Source organism: Brachyhypopomus gauderio, chromosome 4 (assembly GCF_052324685.1).
Source record: "Brachyhypopomus gauderio isolate BG-103 chromosome 4, BGAUD_0.2, whole genome shotgun sequence".
In the NCBI taxonomy this organism is placed as follows: Eukaryota; Metazoa; Chordata; class Actinopteri; order Gymnotiformes; family Hypopomidae; genus Brachyhypopomus; species Brachyhypopomus gauderio.
This window is the reverse complement of record NC_135214.1, coordinates 25,912,943-25,929,123: the sequence shown is the minus strand read 5'-3', so window position 1 is coordinate 25,929,123 and position 16,181 is coordinate 25,912,943. Positions and strand designations below refer to the sequence as shown.

Here is a 16,181-nt window from a genome sequence, read left to right as displayed (position 1 = left end):
GAGAGAGAGAGAAACACACACACAGAGGGGTGCTGTGTGTGTGTGTGTGTGTGTGAGAGAGAGAGATACACAGAGGGGTGCTGTGTGTGTGTGTGTGTGTGTGTGTGTGTGTGTGTGTGTGTGTGTGTGTGTGAGAAAGAGACACACACAGAGGGGTGCTGTGTGTGTGTGTGTCTGTCTGTGTGTGTCTGTGTGTGTGTGTGTGTGTAGTCCATTGTAAGGAGCAGTGAGTTAATCGCTTTAGTGGCACACGTCTGGCGTTAAAGGCATAATGTTCTCCCTTTGTGCTGTTCCCCTGGAGAGCCCAGGGGTCTCCGCGCGTCATCTGCATATCAGTTATTTAAAAGAGAGGACAGAGCATGTGTAGGGGAGGGAAGCAGCGCTACAGACCCAAACTCAGGGGAAGTGAAAGACTCCGCCTCCTTCACATGGTGTCTTGTTGTCCGCTTAGTAATATGAAGTATTCGGTGGCTGGTCGACACACTCATTCTCAAATACGTTAGGCGTGTTGGGTGACGGCAACCTGGCATAGGATGTATGGAGTGCTTCGGCAGTGTGCTGTTCACTGGACATCCGCTCCTCACGTAGTAAGTCTGATGAGTTTATTGATTTACATGTGAATTCTTTATAAGCTGTGCTGCTTCATTGTGGTGTCACAAGACAGAGTCAGAACCAGAGAGGATGCCTGCTAACCCTAACCCTAACCCTTACCCCTAAACCCTAACCCTACCCTTAATCCCAGGTCTGACCACACTACAGAGCTGGATAAGATTAGTGTAAGATCCAACGTAACATTTAAAGTTTGCACAATATTTATTTCTTCCTAAAAAGCTTTCAGTACTCTATAAATCACTGCTTGTTAATAACACATCCTGATGATGAGATCGTTAGATGGGCATCATTAGACATCACTGCTCATGGAAGCTGTTGTGCAGAACAAGAGCGTGAGTTGATGACATCACCGCGCTGTGTCTCGGAGCAGGGCTTCGTGCTCAGACAAAGGCAGTGAGCGCACACCTCCCCCGACAGCCGACAGAAACCCCAGCATGACCCTAATTACCCCACCACTGCCCGCTCAAGCTGGAGAAACATCATTTAGCAGCAGGATAAATCAAACACGCGGAAATAACAGTAATTAATGCAGCAAACTAAATATCGAATGTTTTTGGTAAAAAAATTTTTTTTTGAGGTATCAAGGTTTTTTTTAGGTATTAAAGTGTTTTAGGTATAAACAAATATGACTTCTGTTTAATATTGTTTTTTTGCATTTTTTATTTCTGTGTGTAAAAATATATAGATATGGATGATTTAGTTAAAAAGGGAATATGCAATATAGGAGAAAGATGTTTCCCTCTCAACCAAAACACTGACAATTCCAGACTTTTTGTAGACTTTTTGTAGATGTCTAACATCTTTTCTGAAAAATGCGTATATATGCATATAGTTGTATTGTTAAAAATGAATTTCCGATATGTTTATAATACTTCTACAAATAGAAAAGCCATTATAAAGAAAAGCACAGGACTGCACAAAGCCACGTGTGACTATGATATAGTTTGTTTTATTCATCAGCTCCCTCACCATGGGCCCCTTACGATGGACAGCACAGATGGGTCCTGGGTTTGTGATTATAGATGTGTAATATGTGCTTGAGGCCAGAGGAGCAGGTGTGTGTGATTAGGGAGGGGCAGCGCGATTAGCTGCTGACAGACCTCTGCCTCTCTAAAGTCACACCGACAAAACTGACAGCACACTTCCTGATTGCTCACTGGATCTGCGTTTAGGACCACCTTATGCTACAGGAACCATGGCAACAATGGCTTTGTGTTTATGAGGCTGAAGATCTGAGTGTAATTTATAATCTATAACTGTTATCTAGAATCTCTAAGTGTGTAATCTGTAATCTATAATTGTGTGTAGTTAGGGTTAGTAAGGATTAGGGTTAGGGTTGGGTTAGTGTTAGGGTTAGGTTAGGGTTAAGGTTATGTTCAGGGTTAGGGTTAGTTAGGGCTAGAGTTAGTTAGTCTAGACTCTAGAGGGTGGATGATCCCTGCAAGGGGACTAGGGCCATTTTTCATCACGTTGTATAACATCAGGAATTTCTAGATAACTGCTGTTAGCATCTCCTTTTATCTTGGTGTAACTTGGGTCAAGGCCAAAAATACATAATGATTTCCTTCCTGTGTTTGGTGTTTGTGGAGCAGGACGTTGAGGAGCACACACAGACTCAAGACCTTCACACAACACAGGGTCTGGAAGGAAAACATGCTCGTCACAAATGCCACATTAATGACTCATGATTACTCCAAGCTCCTGAAGACAAGCTTTCAACAGGGTTTTTCCTCCAAACTGAGGACTTCCAAACATCTACATCTCCGTCATCGATCACACCATCAAGCCATCAATCACTTCCTTATGCACAGACAGCTGCAGACAACACATCTGCCTGCTTCCTCCGCATGTGCCTGGAATCATGGGTAGTGTCAGCAGTTTGATATCTGGCCACAGCCTCCACAGTAAACATTGCAGGTCAGCTGCCCCATCCAGCAAGAGTGGGCGGGGTAGGAAGAGTGGGCGGGGCAGGAAGAGTGGGCGGGGCCTGGACAGTCTGCTCAAACATGGCTTCTCTCAGGACTCCAGCAACAACAGCAATGCCAAAGTCAGCTACGGTTCTGGAAAAAATGAAGACTTCTTCTACATTAAAGTGAGCCAAAACCCAGGAGCAGGTCTCCAGAGGGGCACGGAAGACAAGGAAGACGAAGAAGAGGAGTTAACGGAGATGGGCCAGAGAAAAGGGACGCCGCTAGAACTGGTGCCTCTGTCTGAGAAACTAGACAAGGTAAGTCTTCTTCTATAGACACACATTCTCCACAACGTACTCAAACATCTATTAAACATACTAACCCTAGGGATCGTATACTAACATACTAGGTTAACCCTAACACTAGGTTACATACTAACCCTAACCCTAGGTTCCATACGAACCCTACTCTAACTCACTAACGCTAGGTTACATACTATCCCCAACTCTAACTTACTAACACTAGCCCTAGGTTACAAACTAAACAGACATCAGGGATTTTAGTTTCATGTTGTGCAAGATCATCTCTCAGTGACTTCTGTGGCCCTGCTTTGTCCAGCAAAATAATCAAGTGCTGTGGACGTCCACTAATTCCCAGGAATGCTGCTGGGTTTGCTAAGATCTTATTCAAGTCTCGTCTGCTTAATTAAAGTTATGGGCTGACAGGCTAAGAATGCCTTCACATCCGGAGAGACTCCACCCAGCAGTGGTGTGGTGCTTCCCTGTCAGTAGCAGCAGTTGTGAAACCCTGCCTTCCCAGCAGGAGAAGAGGATTAGTGTTCCTAGAATCAAGGGTCCCTAGAATGAAGGGTTCCTAGGGTCCAGGCATGAAGCTTAAGTGCTGAGCCAGCCACTCAGCCTCCAGCACTAATGTCAGACAGGGCAACATAAGATTTCTTAACTAGTGAAAAGGAATTAATTTCAGATTTTGTGAATTCTTGAGTGCAGGTCTGAGTGCAGTACTGCTTTTTCTGTTCTCCAGAGTGCAGATTTAACTGGTTTTCCAATTCTCCAGAGTGCAGGTCTGACTGCTTTTCCTGTTCTCCAGAGTGCAGAAAATGCCGTGATCTGTCCTACAGCCTTCAAACCGGTCCTCCCACAGAGCTCCAGCTCATCAGTGGAGACCCACAACAACCTTAGCACCATCCTGGGGGTGCACGTCAGCCCCATCACCAGGTGGAGGGAGTCACAGGAGCCCAAGCAGGAGAGCACGTCAGGAACGCTCTCTGATTCCGGACACAACTCTATGACCAGTCTTCCCACCCACAGCACGGCCGGCAGCAGCCAGACAGACAACCTCAGCGCCTGCACTGGGAACCAACTGCACTACAGAGGCTCTTCCCCAAAGTCCGCCCTGCACGGAGGTGTGTGTGTGAACGGGACTACAGCTCCCAGCTTGGTGGTTAATGGGAATGACTGGACCATAAGCAACGGAGGTGCTGGTGGGACTGCAGACGCCAGCAGCAGATCGGTTGGAGTGCTGAGTCACAATGGGCCTAGCAACCTTAGCTGTGTACATGAATTGGGAAGTCTGAACAAGAACACCACCGATGCAACACTGACTCCGGACCCACTCCAACAACACAGGAGCCCCACCACGTCACCGGAGTCGAGAGGCGGCGTGCGCTCCCCCATCTCCACAGATGAGTCTCTGATCCAGCAGCTGGAGAGGAAACTTCTGGCCCGTGAGTCCGAGCTGGCTGAGCTGCACACGTGCTTTGAGGAGAAGGAGTCGGACTCTTGTAGGCTGTTTGAGGAGAATCAGCGCTACTGTGCAGACGAGATGGCAGGCCTGAAAAAGCGGTGCTCCACTAAACTCCGCCAGGTAACACACACACCACACACACACTCACATTCCACACATATCCATACTTCACCCACACACACACACACCTATCGAACAGTAAACACAGCAAGTGCTTTAAAACAAGGACACACATTAAACAGTAAAGTAAAACTAAAAGCTGTATACCAATACCTCCATGCAGTGATGGTGTGTGTGTGTGTGTGTGTGTGTGTGTGTGTGTGTGTGTGTGTGTGTGTGTGTGTGTGTGTGTGTGTGTGTGTGTGTGTGTGTGTGTTTGCAGGCATCCCAGCGAGCTCTGCAGACTCAGCAAGAACTTCAGCTGCAGGTCCTCCAGCTCCAACAGGATAAGGAGCACCTGCAGGAGGAGGTGAAACAGCTGGTCCAGGACAAGGAGGTGGCTGAGAACCAGCTGAGGAGATACAGGAGCCAGCAGAACCAGTTAGCCCCCACGCTGGAGGAGACGCAGTGGGAGGTAAGAAGAAGGAGATGCAGACCCTGTGTGTTCTGCTAAACTGTAGTGCATAATGAGATATGATGTACTGTTTAGATGTTATAGGTTTAGTTGGGGTCTGTTTCCTAGGGGCAGGAAAATTCCAGGAACTCCCTGACCAAGCATTCTGTTATTTGCTGACTAGCAATTATGCTGACTATTAGTTGTTTCTGCCGTAGTGTTTCAGTTTCTCAGACCCTGGACCCATAAACCCTAACCCTAACAATAACCTGGACCCTTATACCATAACCCTAACCCTAACCTGGACACATGTACCCTAACCCTAACCCTAATCTCCACCCATATACCCTAACCCAAAATCTGGACCCATATACCCTAACCTGGACTCATATACCGTATGTTCAGGTGTACGTTTGTGCTCCAATGTATGTCCATGCAGGTGTGTCAGAAGGCAGGTGAGATCTCTCTCCTCAAGCAGCAGCTGAAGGACTCAAAGTGTGATGTTGCGACCAAACTGAGGGAGATCGTTGCACTGAAAGCTTCCCTCCGAGAGAATAAAAGCTGTCTGCAGGATTTACAGCACAGGTCCAGAGAGTATGAGGAAGCCCTCCATTCACAGAGCATAGAGATGAAGGTGTGTGTTCTCATCATGCTTATACACGCAACCAGGGCTCTAAAGTCTCACGCATTTGACCATCTTCACACGCTCACACGCCACACTTCCGATTTCACATGGCGAGAAAAAAAAATCTAGTTTATTTACCTCCGATCCATATCTATGTCGCCCTCCACTGGCGATCGATCAGTGGACCCCCCGCTCTAGAATTAACGTTCGCCACCCCCCCCGTCAACAACTCTCACACTCTGACATGAATCCAAAACTTGAGAGCCCTGCACACACACACACATATGTACACATTCATACAGTGGCTACCGGAGTTGTGATATTAGTACAATTAAACAAGCAATGCCTGCTTTGTAGTAGACATAGCTGAAGAATATAATACACAGTAAAAAAAAAATATATATATATATATATATATACACACACACACTTGGTTTGACCACATAGTATTTGATTATCAAGCCAGCTAATTCAGCTAACTTAGTTAATTCAGCTAACTCTTAGCGGTCTTGCTTACTATTACATGTCTGCAAATACAAACCAACTTTCCAACAAATCAAACTTGTTTCATGCTACTGAGGTTTCATCACTAAACCCTGACTTTTAACAAATACATCAATCACAAATTGCCATATAACCTGCAGCGTGTGTCATCGAGAAGCTTTAAATCGACTGTTAGAATGTCTTCCTGTATCTTCGTGTAAATGTATAATTATGAATCTGAATTCCAACAGAAAATTATCATTATTTCAATTTCTCATTATTACTGTATTTGACTATGTATATGAACTCAGTAGAGGACACAGCACCTACTCATGTAATAACTCATGTAATAACCAATGTAATAACATGTAATAATAATAGCGCTGATACACAGGTGGGATCTGCAGGGAAACTTTAATGACATCAGGTAAAGGAGGACAGCAGACCCTAACCCCAACCTTAACTCTAATATATCCAACACACGAGAAGATCAACAGACCCTAACCCCAACACTACCCCACAATGGTGTGTTCATGTGGGTCTAGGGTTAGGATTAGGATTAGGGTCTGCTGATCTTCGTCTAACAGTGCACTAGATAGAGGGCAGAAACAGATGTGTATGATTCGTAACCATGGAGACGTTCAGATCTCAGGAGATGAGGACCTCCGGTGGTTAGTGGTGGGACTTCTTGGTTCATCTCTTTATACAGAAACATTGTCGTCCCTTCACTTAGTCAACATCCAGAAAGCCTGCACGACTGTGAAACATCTGGTTAATCTGTCTGGTTAACCTCTGCCTTACCACTTCAAAAGTATAATATATAAATTAATTTAGAATTAAAATTATGTTCCAAAGTAAAAAAAAAAAAAGGTTTTACCAAACACAGTGAAGCCAGTCCTGGTTTGATGAATATAACAGTGTGCCTATGTGTCTACGTTTTATTCCTGGAGCTGTGAGATGTCTGCTCTGCAAACTCTGGTCTAGTTTCCTTTTTCTACCTGTCTAATGCACATTAGAACCTCATGAAGGGAATTTTCTTTAGCTGACGGGTTGAATCAGGTCTGCTGTGAACAGGGGATGTAAATAGCATAGCGCACGTGGCCTGCAGGGCCAGCACACGGAACTAGAGCAAGAAGACACAAGGAAAAGTATCTAATGTCTGTGGGTGATTCTTCTTGAAGGTGTGTCAGAACGAACTCCAGAGGAAGAAAAATGAGGCAGATGTGCTCCGAGAGAAGGTCGGCAAGCTGGAGACAGACATCAGGGGAATGAAACAGGACCTGGCACTGGCGAAGGAGGAGCAGCTACAGTTACTCAACATGAGGGCCACACTGGAGGAGAACCGACTGCAACTGCAGCTCAGCCAGGCCAAGATGGAGGTCTCTGGGGCCTTCAGAGCCAAGATGGTGAATCCTGAGGGTTTGGGAAAGGGGAAAGGAGGCGAAATAAACATTGATGCCCTTCATAAGGAGGTGGACAGACTGAGAGAGCAACTGAAAGAAGAGAAACAAAAGAAAGACAAGATGATAAGTACCTTCCAAGAGGAGAGGCAAACGTGGAATACTGAAAAGGACAAAGTGATCAGGTACCAGAAGCAGCTGCAGTATAATTATCTGCAGATGCACAGGAAGAATCAAGACCTGGAGAAGATCCTGAGGGATCTCACCGCAGAGATGGAGAACAGGGTAGAGCAGGACCTGGACGCCCACAGAGGTGACCTGCACCATGACTCGATTGCCTCCGAGATCTGAGGCAGGCTGAGGTTCCAGGAGGCCGAGTTAGCACGTTGGGCTACGTCTTCTCACTTAATCTAGGAATGCTGGACTTCCACTCTCATCTCCTGGCACTCTGGCAATCTGGCACTCATTGTAGAGGGTGCCAGAGAGGTCTGTAGTTTTAAACCCAAAGTGGGTCATGTATGTGTAACAGCAGTCTACTACATGAATACACACCACAGATGGCCTATACCTCACCATAACCCTATACCCTGTACCTACACAGTACCCTAACCCTAACGCCAACCCTATAACTAACCCTATACCAAGCAGTCTATAAAAAGCTAAATGCATATGGACATACACAACTATACTGTATAACTACAGTTGTACACTTTAACTACTGACATACACTATGACTATGGACATACGCTATAACTACGGATATACACAATACCTACGGATGTACTCTATATGGACATACACTATACTACAATGTAAGTTGTTTAATGTTTTTTCACCACGATTTAGGAATTGCCTTGTACTAAAAAGAGTAAAAGTGATTCAAATGACACTAAATAACAATGGAATGTATACATTGTAAAAGGTCAAATGTGGATTTTAATGTAGTATTTATTACCACTGTATTTCATACAACAAATGCATCCACCCAGAAACTGAGAAAATCTGCAATGAGATATATTGTCCACTCTGTTTACTCATTTATCCTAAATGACACATTTTCTATATATTTAGGACGTTTAGCACTTATGCACTGAATTGTCTTGGGCCAATACAGCCCACACTCAAACACACTAATCGCCCAAGAGAAAACCCTAGTACACCCTAACGCACTAATCCTTGAGGAGAGAACCCTAACACACCCTAACACTCTGATCCCCTACAACAGATTCTAATGCATCCTATCACACTAGTCCACCAGGAGAGAACCCCAATGCACTACAACCACCAGGAGAGAACCCCACCAAACTAATCCTCCAGGAGAGAACCCTAACACACCAATCATCCAGGATAGAACCCCAACACACTAATCCTCCAGGAGAAAACCCTAACACACCAATTATCCAGGAGAGAACCCCAACATACTAATCCTCTAGGAGAGAACCCTAACACACCAATCATCCAGGATAGAACCCCAACACACTAATCCTCCAGGAGAAAACCCTAACACACTAATCATCCAGGAGAGAACCCCAACATACTGATCCTCCAGGAGAGAACCCCAACACACTAATCTTCCAGGAGAGAACCCTAACACACTAATCTTCCAGGAGAGAACCCTAACACACTAATCTTCCAGGAGAGAACCCCAACACACCAATCCTCCAGGAGAAAACCCTAACACACTAATCATCCAGGAGAGAACCCCAACACACTAATCTTCCAGGAGAGAACCCTAACACACTAATCTTCCAGGAGAGAACCCTAACACACTAATCTTCCAGGAGAGAACCCTAACACACTAATCCTCCAGGAGAGAACCCTACCACACTTGTCCCACATGAGAAATCAAGAAGCTCCTTCAGTCTGTCAGACTGGTATGCTAGGCACCTGAAAAACTTTGAAAATGTTGGTTTAATGTCCAGATTTTCAAGGAGATGAAGGAGGGTGATGAGATGCATGTATTGTATATTGTTTATTTATTTTGAATAAATTACTGTTTTGGAATAATTGGTGGTGTTTAATGTCTTTCATATGCAAGTAGAAAATCCAGGTCTCATCTCACTGGTCCAGCACATTAGACTATGCTGAACCGAAACCTTTGAAGGAGTTCAGCATGACATGGTTCTGGAGGTAGTTCTGGTTCTGGCGGTGGTTCTGAGAGGAACTGAACTGCACAGTGTATGTGGAAAGGAAGACAGCAGGATTCAGCGATCAACACTCCAAGTATAGATTCACAACTCTGTGATAAACAATCCCAGTGAATGAATCACAAATCTGCGATCAACACATCCAAGTGATTCACAACTCACAATTCACAACTGTGCCCCTTCCTCTTCTCCCTCCTGTCTGCATGGATCCCATCATTATACCATGATGACAGCATGGTGATTGGTCTCATCAGCTAGAATGATGAGACAGATGTTATATTACTATCTATGATGTTTATAGCAAACCCATCTATCATGTTTATTGCACATTCAATAATATATCAGCTGTATATTTTGTTCATCCTGTATTCTGTACACACTTCCTAATGTAGACACAGCACCTCCTGCACTGCTTACTGCACTTCTGCTTAGTGCAAATGCTGAACTGCATTTCGTTGCATTGAACCTCTACGTGTGTAATGACGTGTGTTGAGTATAATCTAATCCAATCTAGCTGTGTGATCAACACTCACGGCACAAGTGATTAACAAATCTGTGATCAACACTCTCAGCATGAGGGATTAACAAAAAACCAACACTGTCAGCATGAGTGATTCATGATTCTGTGATCAACACTGTCAGCATGAGTGATTCATGATTCTGTGATCAACACTGTCAGCATGAGTGATTCATGATTCTGTGATCAACACTGTCAGCATGAGTGATTCATGATTCTGTGATCAACACTCCCATCTTGGGTGAATCACAATCACAATCAGCACAACTCTCACTACTTTGAATTTAATTTTGCATTTCAAGACCTGCAGAAACTTTATTTCTTTTAAAGCCTTTATTTGATTCACAGGTTAAACTCAATGATAAGCCAGTAAGGAAAATCTTTACTTTCTTGATGAACTGTAACAGCAGCAGAACTGAGCAGGTTAGTGTACTTCATAGTGTATCACTCAGAATGTACTTATTGACCATCTTGAGGTAGGGCCTCCCCCTTCTGTCTAAAGTGTAGTACTACATTTATAATAAACACAGCGATCTATTCTAACCCATGTCTACACTTTATCATGACAATGTAAACTGCTAAGAACTGATAGAAAACTAATGTGCATGAACTTGGTGCTTTGCTAAATATACATGGTTTATTTTTAAAAAATATTTTACAAAAAGCTGCCATCTTAACTAACCATATCAGATGAGGTTGTAGTTGAGTCCGTTCTCCCAGGTGGAGACCTGGTTAGCTGCAGCTGCAGTCTGGGTGTTTGTGTGTTCATACAGGTGTTTCATCTGGGCCCTGTGCACCAGTTCATGGACCCTGAACTTCACCTCAGCTCTGGCACCCTCCGGTAGCCTCTGGATAACAATGGCCATGGACTTGAGGAAGGGTTCAATGTCGTCCTGGAGGGCGAGCGCGGCGGGCTCTCGCTGATTGGGCGTGGTGGGCTTTCGCTGGGTGGGCGGGGCAGACTCTGGCTGGGTGGGCGTGGCAGGCCCTCGCTGGGTGGGCGTGGCGGGCCCTCGCTGGGTTGGCGTGGCGGGCCCTCGCTGGGTGGGTGTGCGATTCTGCTCTGAGGAGGCAGCACTTGGACAGCTGCTGTTGCTCTGATTTGAGGCACGACAGGGCGTGCACGCACTCGCCCTCCTCTTCCTCTCCGCATCCTCCTCCTCTCCGTCCCTTTGTGTGTGTCTCTGTAAAATAGCACACAGCTCATCCTGCGCTTGGGCCCGGCTCCCGCACGACTCCAGGCTCCTGAGGCAGGACGCCACGTACCTGCCGAACGCATCCCAGCGGTCCCCTGCGTAGGCCGCAGGGCTGAGGGAGAGCATATGTGGGTTTGCCGAGTCCACCTCTCCCTCTGCACACTCCACACTTTCCCTCCCGGCGCGTGGGGCAAGTCCCTGGGCGTCGATCCGTTCAAAGCCTCTATCGCAGACTCTTTTGCTGCTGTGATACGAAGGAGAGTCCACACTCCTCTTCTCCGCATCCTGGAACAGGCGTTTGGCCAGGTGCAGCCTGGTGGCGTCAGTCTGCTCGCTGTCCGAACAGATGGCACGGTGTAGCATGACGGTGTTCATGCCATCCGCCTCTAGCTCCACATCAACCTGTGCTGGACTCAACTCATCACAGCTGTTTTCAACCACCATCACCTGGAAAAGATGTCAGAAAGTACATCATGTTAATTGGTAATAGAGTATTAAACTACTCTGGATTGCTTCATCCTCTGGGATTTTAGGACATTAGAACACACAAGAGAATTTGAACTTCAAGAGGGATTTTTAAAAACCAATAATTTCATTGATTTTGAAAATGCCTATAAAAACACCTCATCTGATACATGCGTGACCACATGCTTCTCAAACGTTTGACATTTAGAACCTTTTAAATTCATTAAAACATGTACAAGAAGATATTATCAGAAAATAACACGAATCTTTACTCTGTTCGCTCTTCTGTACATCATACACGCAGAGATAGCGAGCAAACGGCTGTCCATAACGCCTTGGACCTGTGACGATGGAGCTTAGCTGCCTTACTGTACATCATCAGAGTAGATACCAGCCGCACCTCGTAGTCCAGATCGGTGCAGTAAGAAGACCTTCTCTTTATGTGAGGGTCCAGGAACTTCAGGCGCTGCAGGATCCACTGCTGTCTGGCGGTGCACAGACGTCCATCCGCGGTTCCTGGAGAGTACATCTTCGTGTACCTGCTGTACTGAGTCCGAAGCGAGTCCCATCTCTTTCGCAGTTCCTTCTCTGCAAGCAGGCATGAGCATTAATGACAGACATACTCGACAGAAGTGAAGCGTTAATGTGTCTTTGGGCGACGTTGGTTATAACGTTCATTACCGTTGATTTGAAAATGATCTGCCAGCTCCAGCCAGGCATTCATCTTTGCTGTCTTGTTTGTGAAGTTCATCTCTGTATTATCAAATAATTCAGGTTTCCCCTCAATCATGGCCACAAACTCTTCTTCTTTATCGTTAGTCCAAGAGGATGTCATCTTTATGTTTAAATCGTCTTATAAAGCGAGAAGAAAATCCGACAACAGAATGTAAACAGTCCAGGTAACCAATCAGCTTCCGGTCAATGTGGTTGTTTCTCTTTTTCTGGTCTTGAACCACAGAGTTTAATTGACTTTACTGCCATCTACCGGACAAAGTCCAGGCGACTGGTCTAAAAATTCCAAAGGTGAATTAGCCAAAATTAGGCTTCAAATATATATTTTTTAATTAAATTACTTCTTGAGAAAGACGTAACCATCTGTCATCTGTAATCGATGCTTTGAGATCCATCGTTAGGTAATGTGAAGGCAACATTTATCACATTGAAAAGGAACAATAGGTTAATATCAATGTGGTTTACCACCAAAACCAAAAGAATTTAAATACATATAAAAATTGCCATGTCACTGCAGTGTAGCAAGTGCTTAAATGAATAAATATCCGATCTCTACTAAACTATTTTTAACTAATAAAACAAAAATAAATAGGTTTTTGTTTGTAAATGTTTCTTATTAAAAAAAGAAATGAAGTTGTTTTGGGGAAATGGTTCTTTTATGCGTTTGCTTGCACGTGCAATAAAGGTCCGTGAGGTTGTGGGCGGGGCGTGCATGACGTCACGCCGCCTCCTGCTCGGGTTTGAACGCACGTGTTCCGGTGTTACACCGAATTCTGCGACCGTCGAATTCTGTGACCGCAGAGGGCGCTATTTCGCAGTTTCAGTTAGTTTCAGTTCACAGGCACGAGCGCATTACGAATGCTGCGTAAGCTACGCCGACGCGCTTTCTTTTCTCGTTTTGCTGCTGTCCACGAGCCAAAATATGAGAGATGCGTGTATTTACATTTTATGTCGTCTGTTAACAAGAATGTTTCATTACAACATTTTTACACGTGACGACAGGAGTAGCCTAAAGTCAGCCAATACATACGCCTGACAATAGCAAACTTTTCATAAGTTATGTAAGCTGCTGTCATTTGGACCTCATTCCGAATGGTAATTATACACTTCTGAATAAAATGTTTAAATATAGTGTAAAAATGTTGTAATGAAACATTCTTGTTAACAGACGACATAAAATGTAAATACACGCATCTCATATTTTGGCTCGTGGACAGCAGCAAAACGAGAAATGAAAGCGCGTCGGCGTAGCTTACGCAGCATTCGTAAAGCGCTCGTGCCTGTGAACTGAAACTAACTGAAACTGCGAAATAGCGCCCTCTGCGGTCACAAAATTCGACGGTCGCAGAATTCGGTGTAACACCGGCTCACACCGCATTTAATGGGGATGTTTTTCCATAGTAACGGATCCCTCCGTGCGAGGGAAAGCTCTGGGATTTACAGCTGTTTTTGTCAGACTGTTTATGTTTAAAACTGTTATGTTTAAATCTATTTTAAAGCTGATTTCATGTTTGTAAAAGACATTAATTTATTTTGTTTTGATAATTAAAAGTATAATTAAATAAAGAAACAGAAATAACAACTGGGGTATTTTTACAAGATTACAACATGGCGCTACATGACTCTTCACCCCTTCTGTATTCATGAGCTCCGCACGACAGGTGTCGAAACAATGTGTGTTCAGATCTCAGCTTCCCTTAACTTAAAAGAACTATGATTAACAGTTGATGTCAATGTTTTTGTTATGCGGAACATGGAAACATGTTATGTTCGTGTGGTTGGTGGCTGTTATTTCTGCCGGCCTGCCAGCAATCTTTGATGATATTACTGTACGGGCACAACGTACGTGCTCGTGTACCACCGTGAAATCACTCCGTTGTGCTTCCTCCAAAATCTACAGAGTTTGTGTCATTTCCTGAGTCCTCCACAAGAGGTCAATATGGTCTGGTGACTGTTTTCCACAAGACTATAATTTCTGAACAGTGCTGAGAGATTCACTCAGTGAAAAGTTCAGATCCTCTCTCTCTTCGTCTCCATCTCTCTCTCTGTCTCTCTCCATCTCCCTCTCCATCTCTTTCTCTCTTTCTCCACCCCTCCTCTCTCCCTCTCTTTGTCTCTGTTATTGGTTATGCATGCGGAAATTCAGCATTTCATTTTTCTTTTCATGCTCCTAGAATCTCATTTCATGCTCTTATTCTGGTTTCATGTTCCACCAGTTTCAGACTTTACTATACCGAAGTTCCATTTGTAACTATTTTGCACATTGTTTATTTTTTGAGGGCTCTAACCATTAAATTCTACAGATTAACTACAAATCAGCTACAAAATAACTACAGATTAAATACTGCCATGTCTACTGTTGATCCAACTTTTTTCCTTCATCTGGATAAATCAGCACACAGGCATTTTAAAAGCAAATACATGTCCAGTAAATCTTATTTTAAACTATCACCAGTTAATTTGTCTCAATGTGTACAGTACAGGACATACATGTGTATGTAGTACAGGATATATGCAGTGTATACTTTTTGTGTTATACATTTTTCTAAGTTAGGGTGAGTCTAGTTTGATGGAGTTGGGGTTAGGGTTAGTCTAGTTTGATGCAGAGTTAGGGTTAGGGTTACACTAGTTTGATGGGGTTAGGGTTAGGGTGACTCTGATTGATGCAGGTTATGGTTACACTAGTTTTATGGGATTAGGGTTAGGGTGACTCTATGTAATGCCGGTTAGGGTTACACTAGTTTGATGGGATTAGGGTGACTGGGTAATGCAGGTTATGGTTACACTAGTTTGATGGGATTAGGGTGACTCTGGGTAATGTAGGTTATGGTTACACTAGTTTGATGCAGGTGAACCTGATGACTCCTCTGTAAAGGTGCTATTTAGAGCAGATCAGGACTTCATAGGACTTCTCTGAGAGGCTTGTGTCATGGCTTTCCCAGGACAGGATTCTTTTGGAACAGGATTCTTGACCTGTACAACAGCACTAACACGCTTGGGACTCTTTCAGGATAGAACTCTATTACTCGGGATGCTTTTAGGACAGGACTCTGTGCTGAAGGGCTGGTCCATTGAAATACACATGTAAAAGAGGCTCAGGATCACACAAGTCCTCCTCTGTGTTCTAGCACACTGCTGAGCATTCTGGGGAGAGTGGGTAATCCGTCACCGTGCGGTGAAAGGGTCACATGTTGAGGTGTGCAGGTTTGTGTGTGTGCGTGCGTGTGTGTGTGTGTGTGTGTGTGTGTGTGTGTGTGTGTGTGTGTGTGTGTGTGTGTGTGTGTGTGTGTGTGTGTGTGATGGAGAGATTAACTAAGTCTGGCACTAATTAAATGCTTAAGACTGAGCTATAAGCAGTGAACATGCTGACTAAATACTCTGGAGATGTCTGAGACAATATGTAGAAGCGAACCTGACTTACAAACACAATGCAACCAACAAAACACAACACAAATACCAAATACAACCAATGGAATGTTCAAACACCACCAACCCAACATCCATACACTTCCAACAGAATGCACAAACACAACTAAAACAACTTACACTTTACAACTAAAAAACTCACAACACAACCTACAACATGACTAACACAAATACCCAACAAATGCCAGTGAGATGCCACTGTTTAAGACTCATAATAATGCAACAAGATTTATCTGATCTCTCTAATCTCCAAGATCGACTAGTTTTCAAATGTATATATTGTTGTATTTTGTTCATATAAGATATAATTAGATATCATTAGAATATATTAATTTTTTTATATTTAACTGA

The 16,181-nt window shown here is 44.2% G+C and overlaps 2 protein-coding genes across 7 annotated transcripts in view; one reads left to right on the top strand and one right to left on the bottom strand.

Moving 5' to 3' along the window:
- lzts1 (leucine zipper, putative tumor suppressor 1) overlaps positions 1-9,169 on the top strand; it is a 17,029-nt gene extending 7,860 nt beyond the window's left edge. For 2 of the 3 annotated variants that reach the window (XM_077003361.1, XM_077003358.1), the window contains 5 exons: positions 2,205-2,839; positions 3,630-4,406; positions 4,669-4,860; positions 5,279-5,473; positions 7,129-9,169. In XM_077003361.1, the coding sequence (XP_076859476.1) occupies positions 2,474-2,839; positions 3,630-4,406; positions 4,669-4,860; positions 5,279-5,473; positions 7,129-7,698 (2,100 nt within the window). In that variant the 5' untranslated portion in view covers positions 2,205-2,473 and the 3' untranslated portion in view covers positions 7,699-9,169. Of the gene's footprint in view, positions 1-162; positions 588-2,204; positions 2,840-3,629; positions 4,407-4,668; positions 4,861-5,278; positions 5,474-7,128 lie in introns of those variants that run through there. The other variant, XM_077003359.1, reaches the window with a different exon arrangement.
- Positions 1-12,940, bottom strand: part of LOC143512730 (uncharacterized) — a 46,879-nt gene extending 33,939 nt beyond the window's left edge. For 2 of the 4 annotated variants that reach the window (XR_013130518.1, XR_013130517.1), the window contains exons 1-4: positions 12,354-12,940; positions 12,073-12,260; positions 10,694-11,654; positions 9,657-9,748 (exon numbers count right to left, since the gene is read on the bottom strand). Coding sequence is in view for 1 of the 4 variants with exons in the window: in XM_077003362.1 (XP_076859477.1) it covers positions 10,698-11,654; positions 12,073-12,260; positions 12,354-12,507 (1,299 nt within the window). In the remaining 3 variants the exon portion in view is untranslated. Of the gene's footprint in view, positions 1-8,188; positions 9,749-10,693; positions 11,655-12,072; positions 12,261-12,353 lie in introns of those variants that run through there. The other 2 variants (XR_013130516.1, XM_077003362.1) reach the window with 2 other exon arrangements.
- Between the last annotated feature and the right edge of the window lie 3,241 nt (positions 12,941-16,181).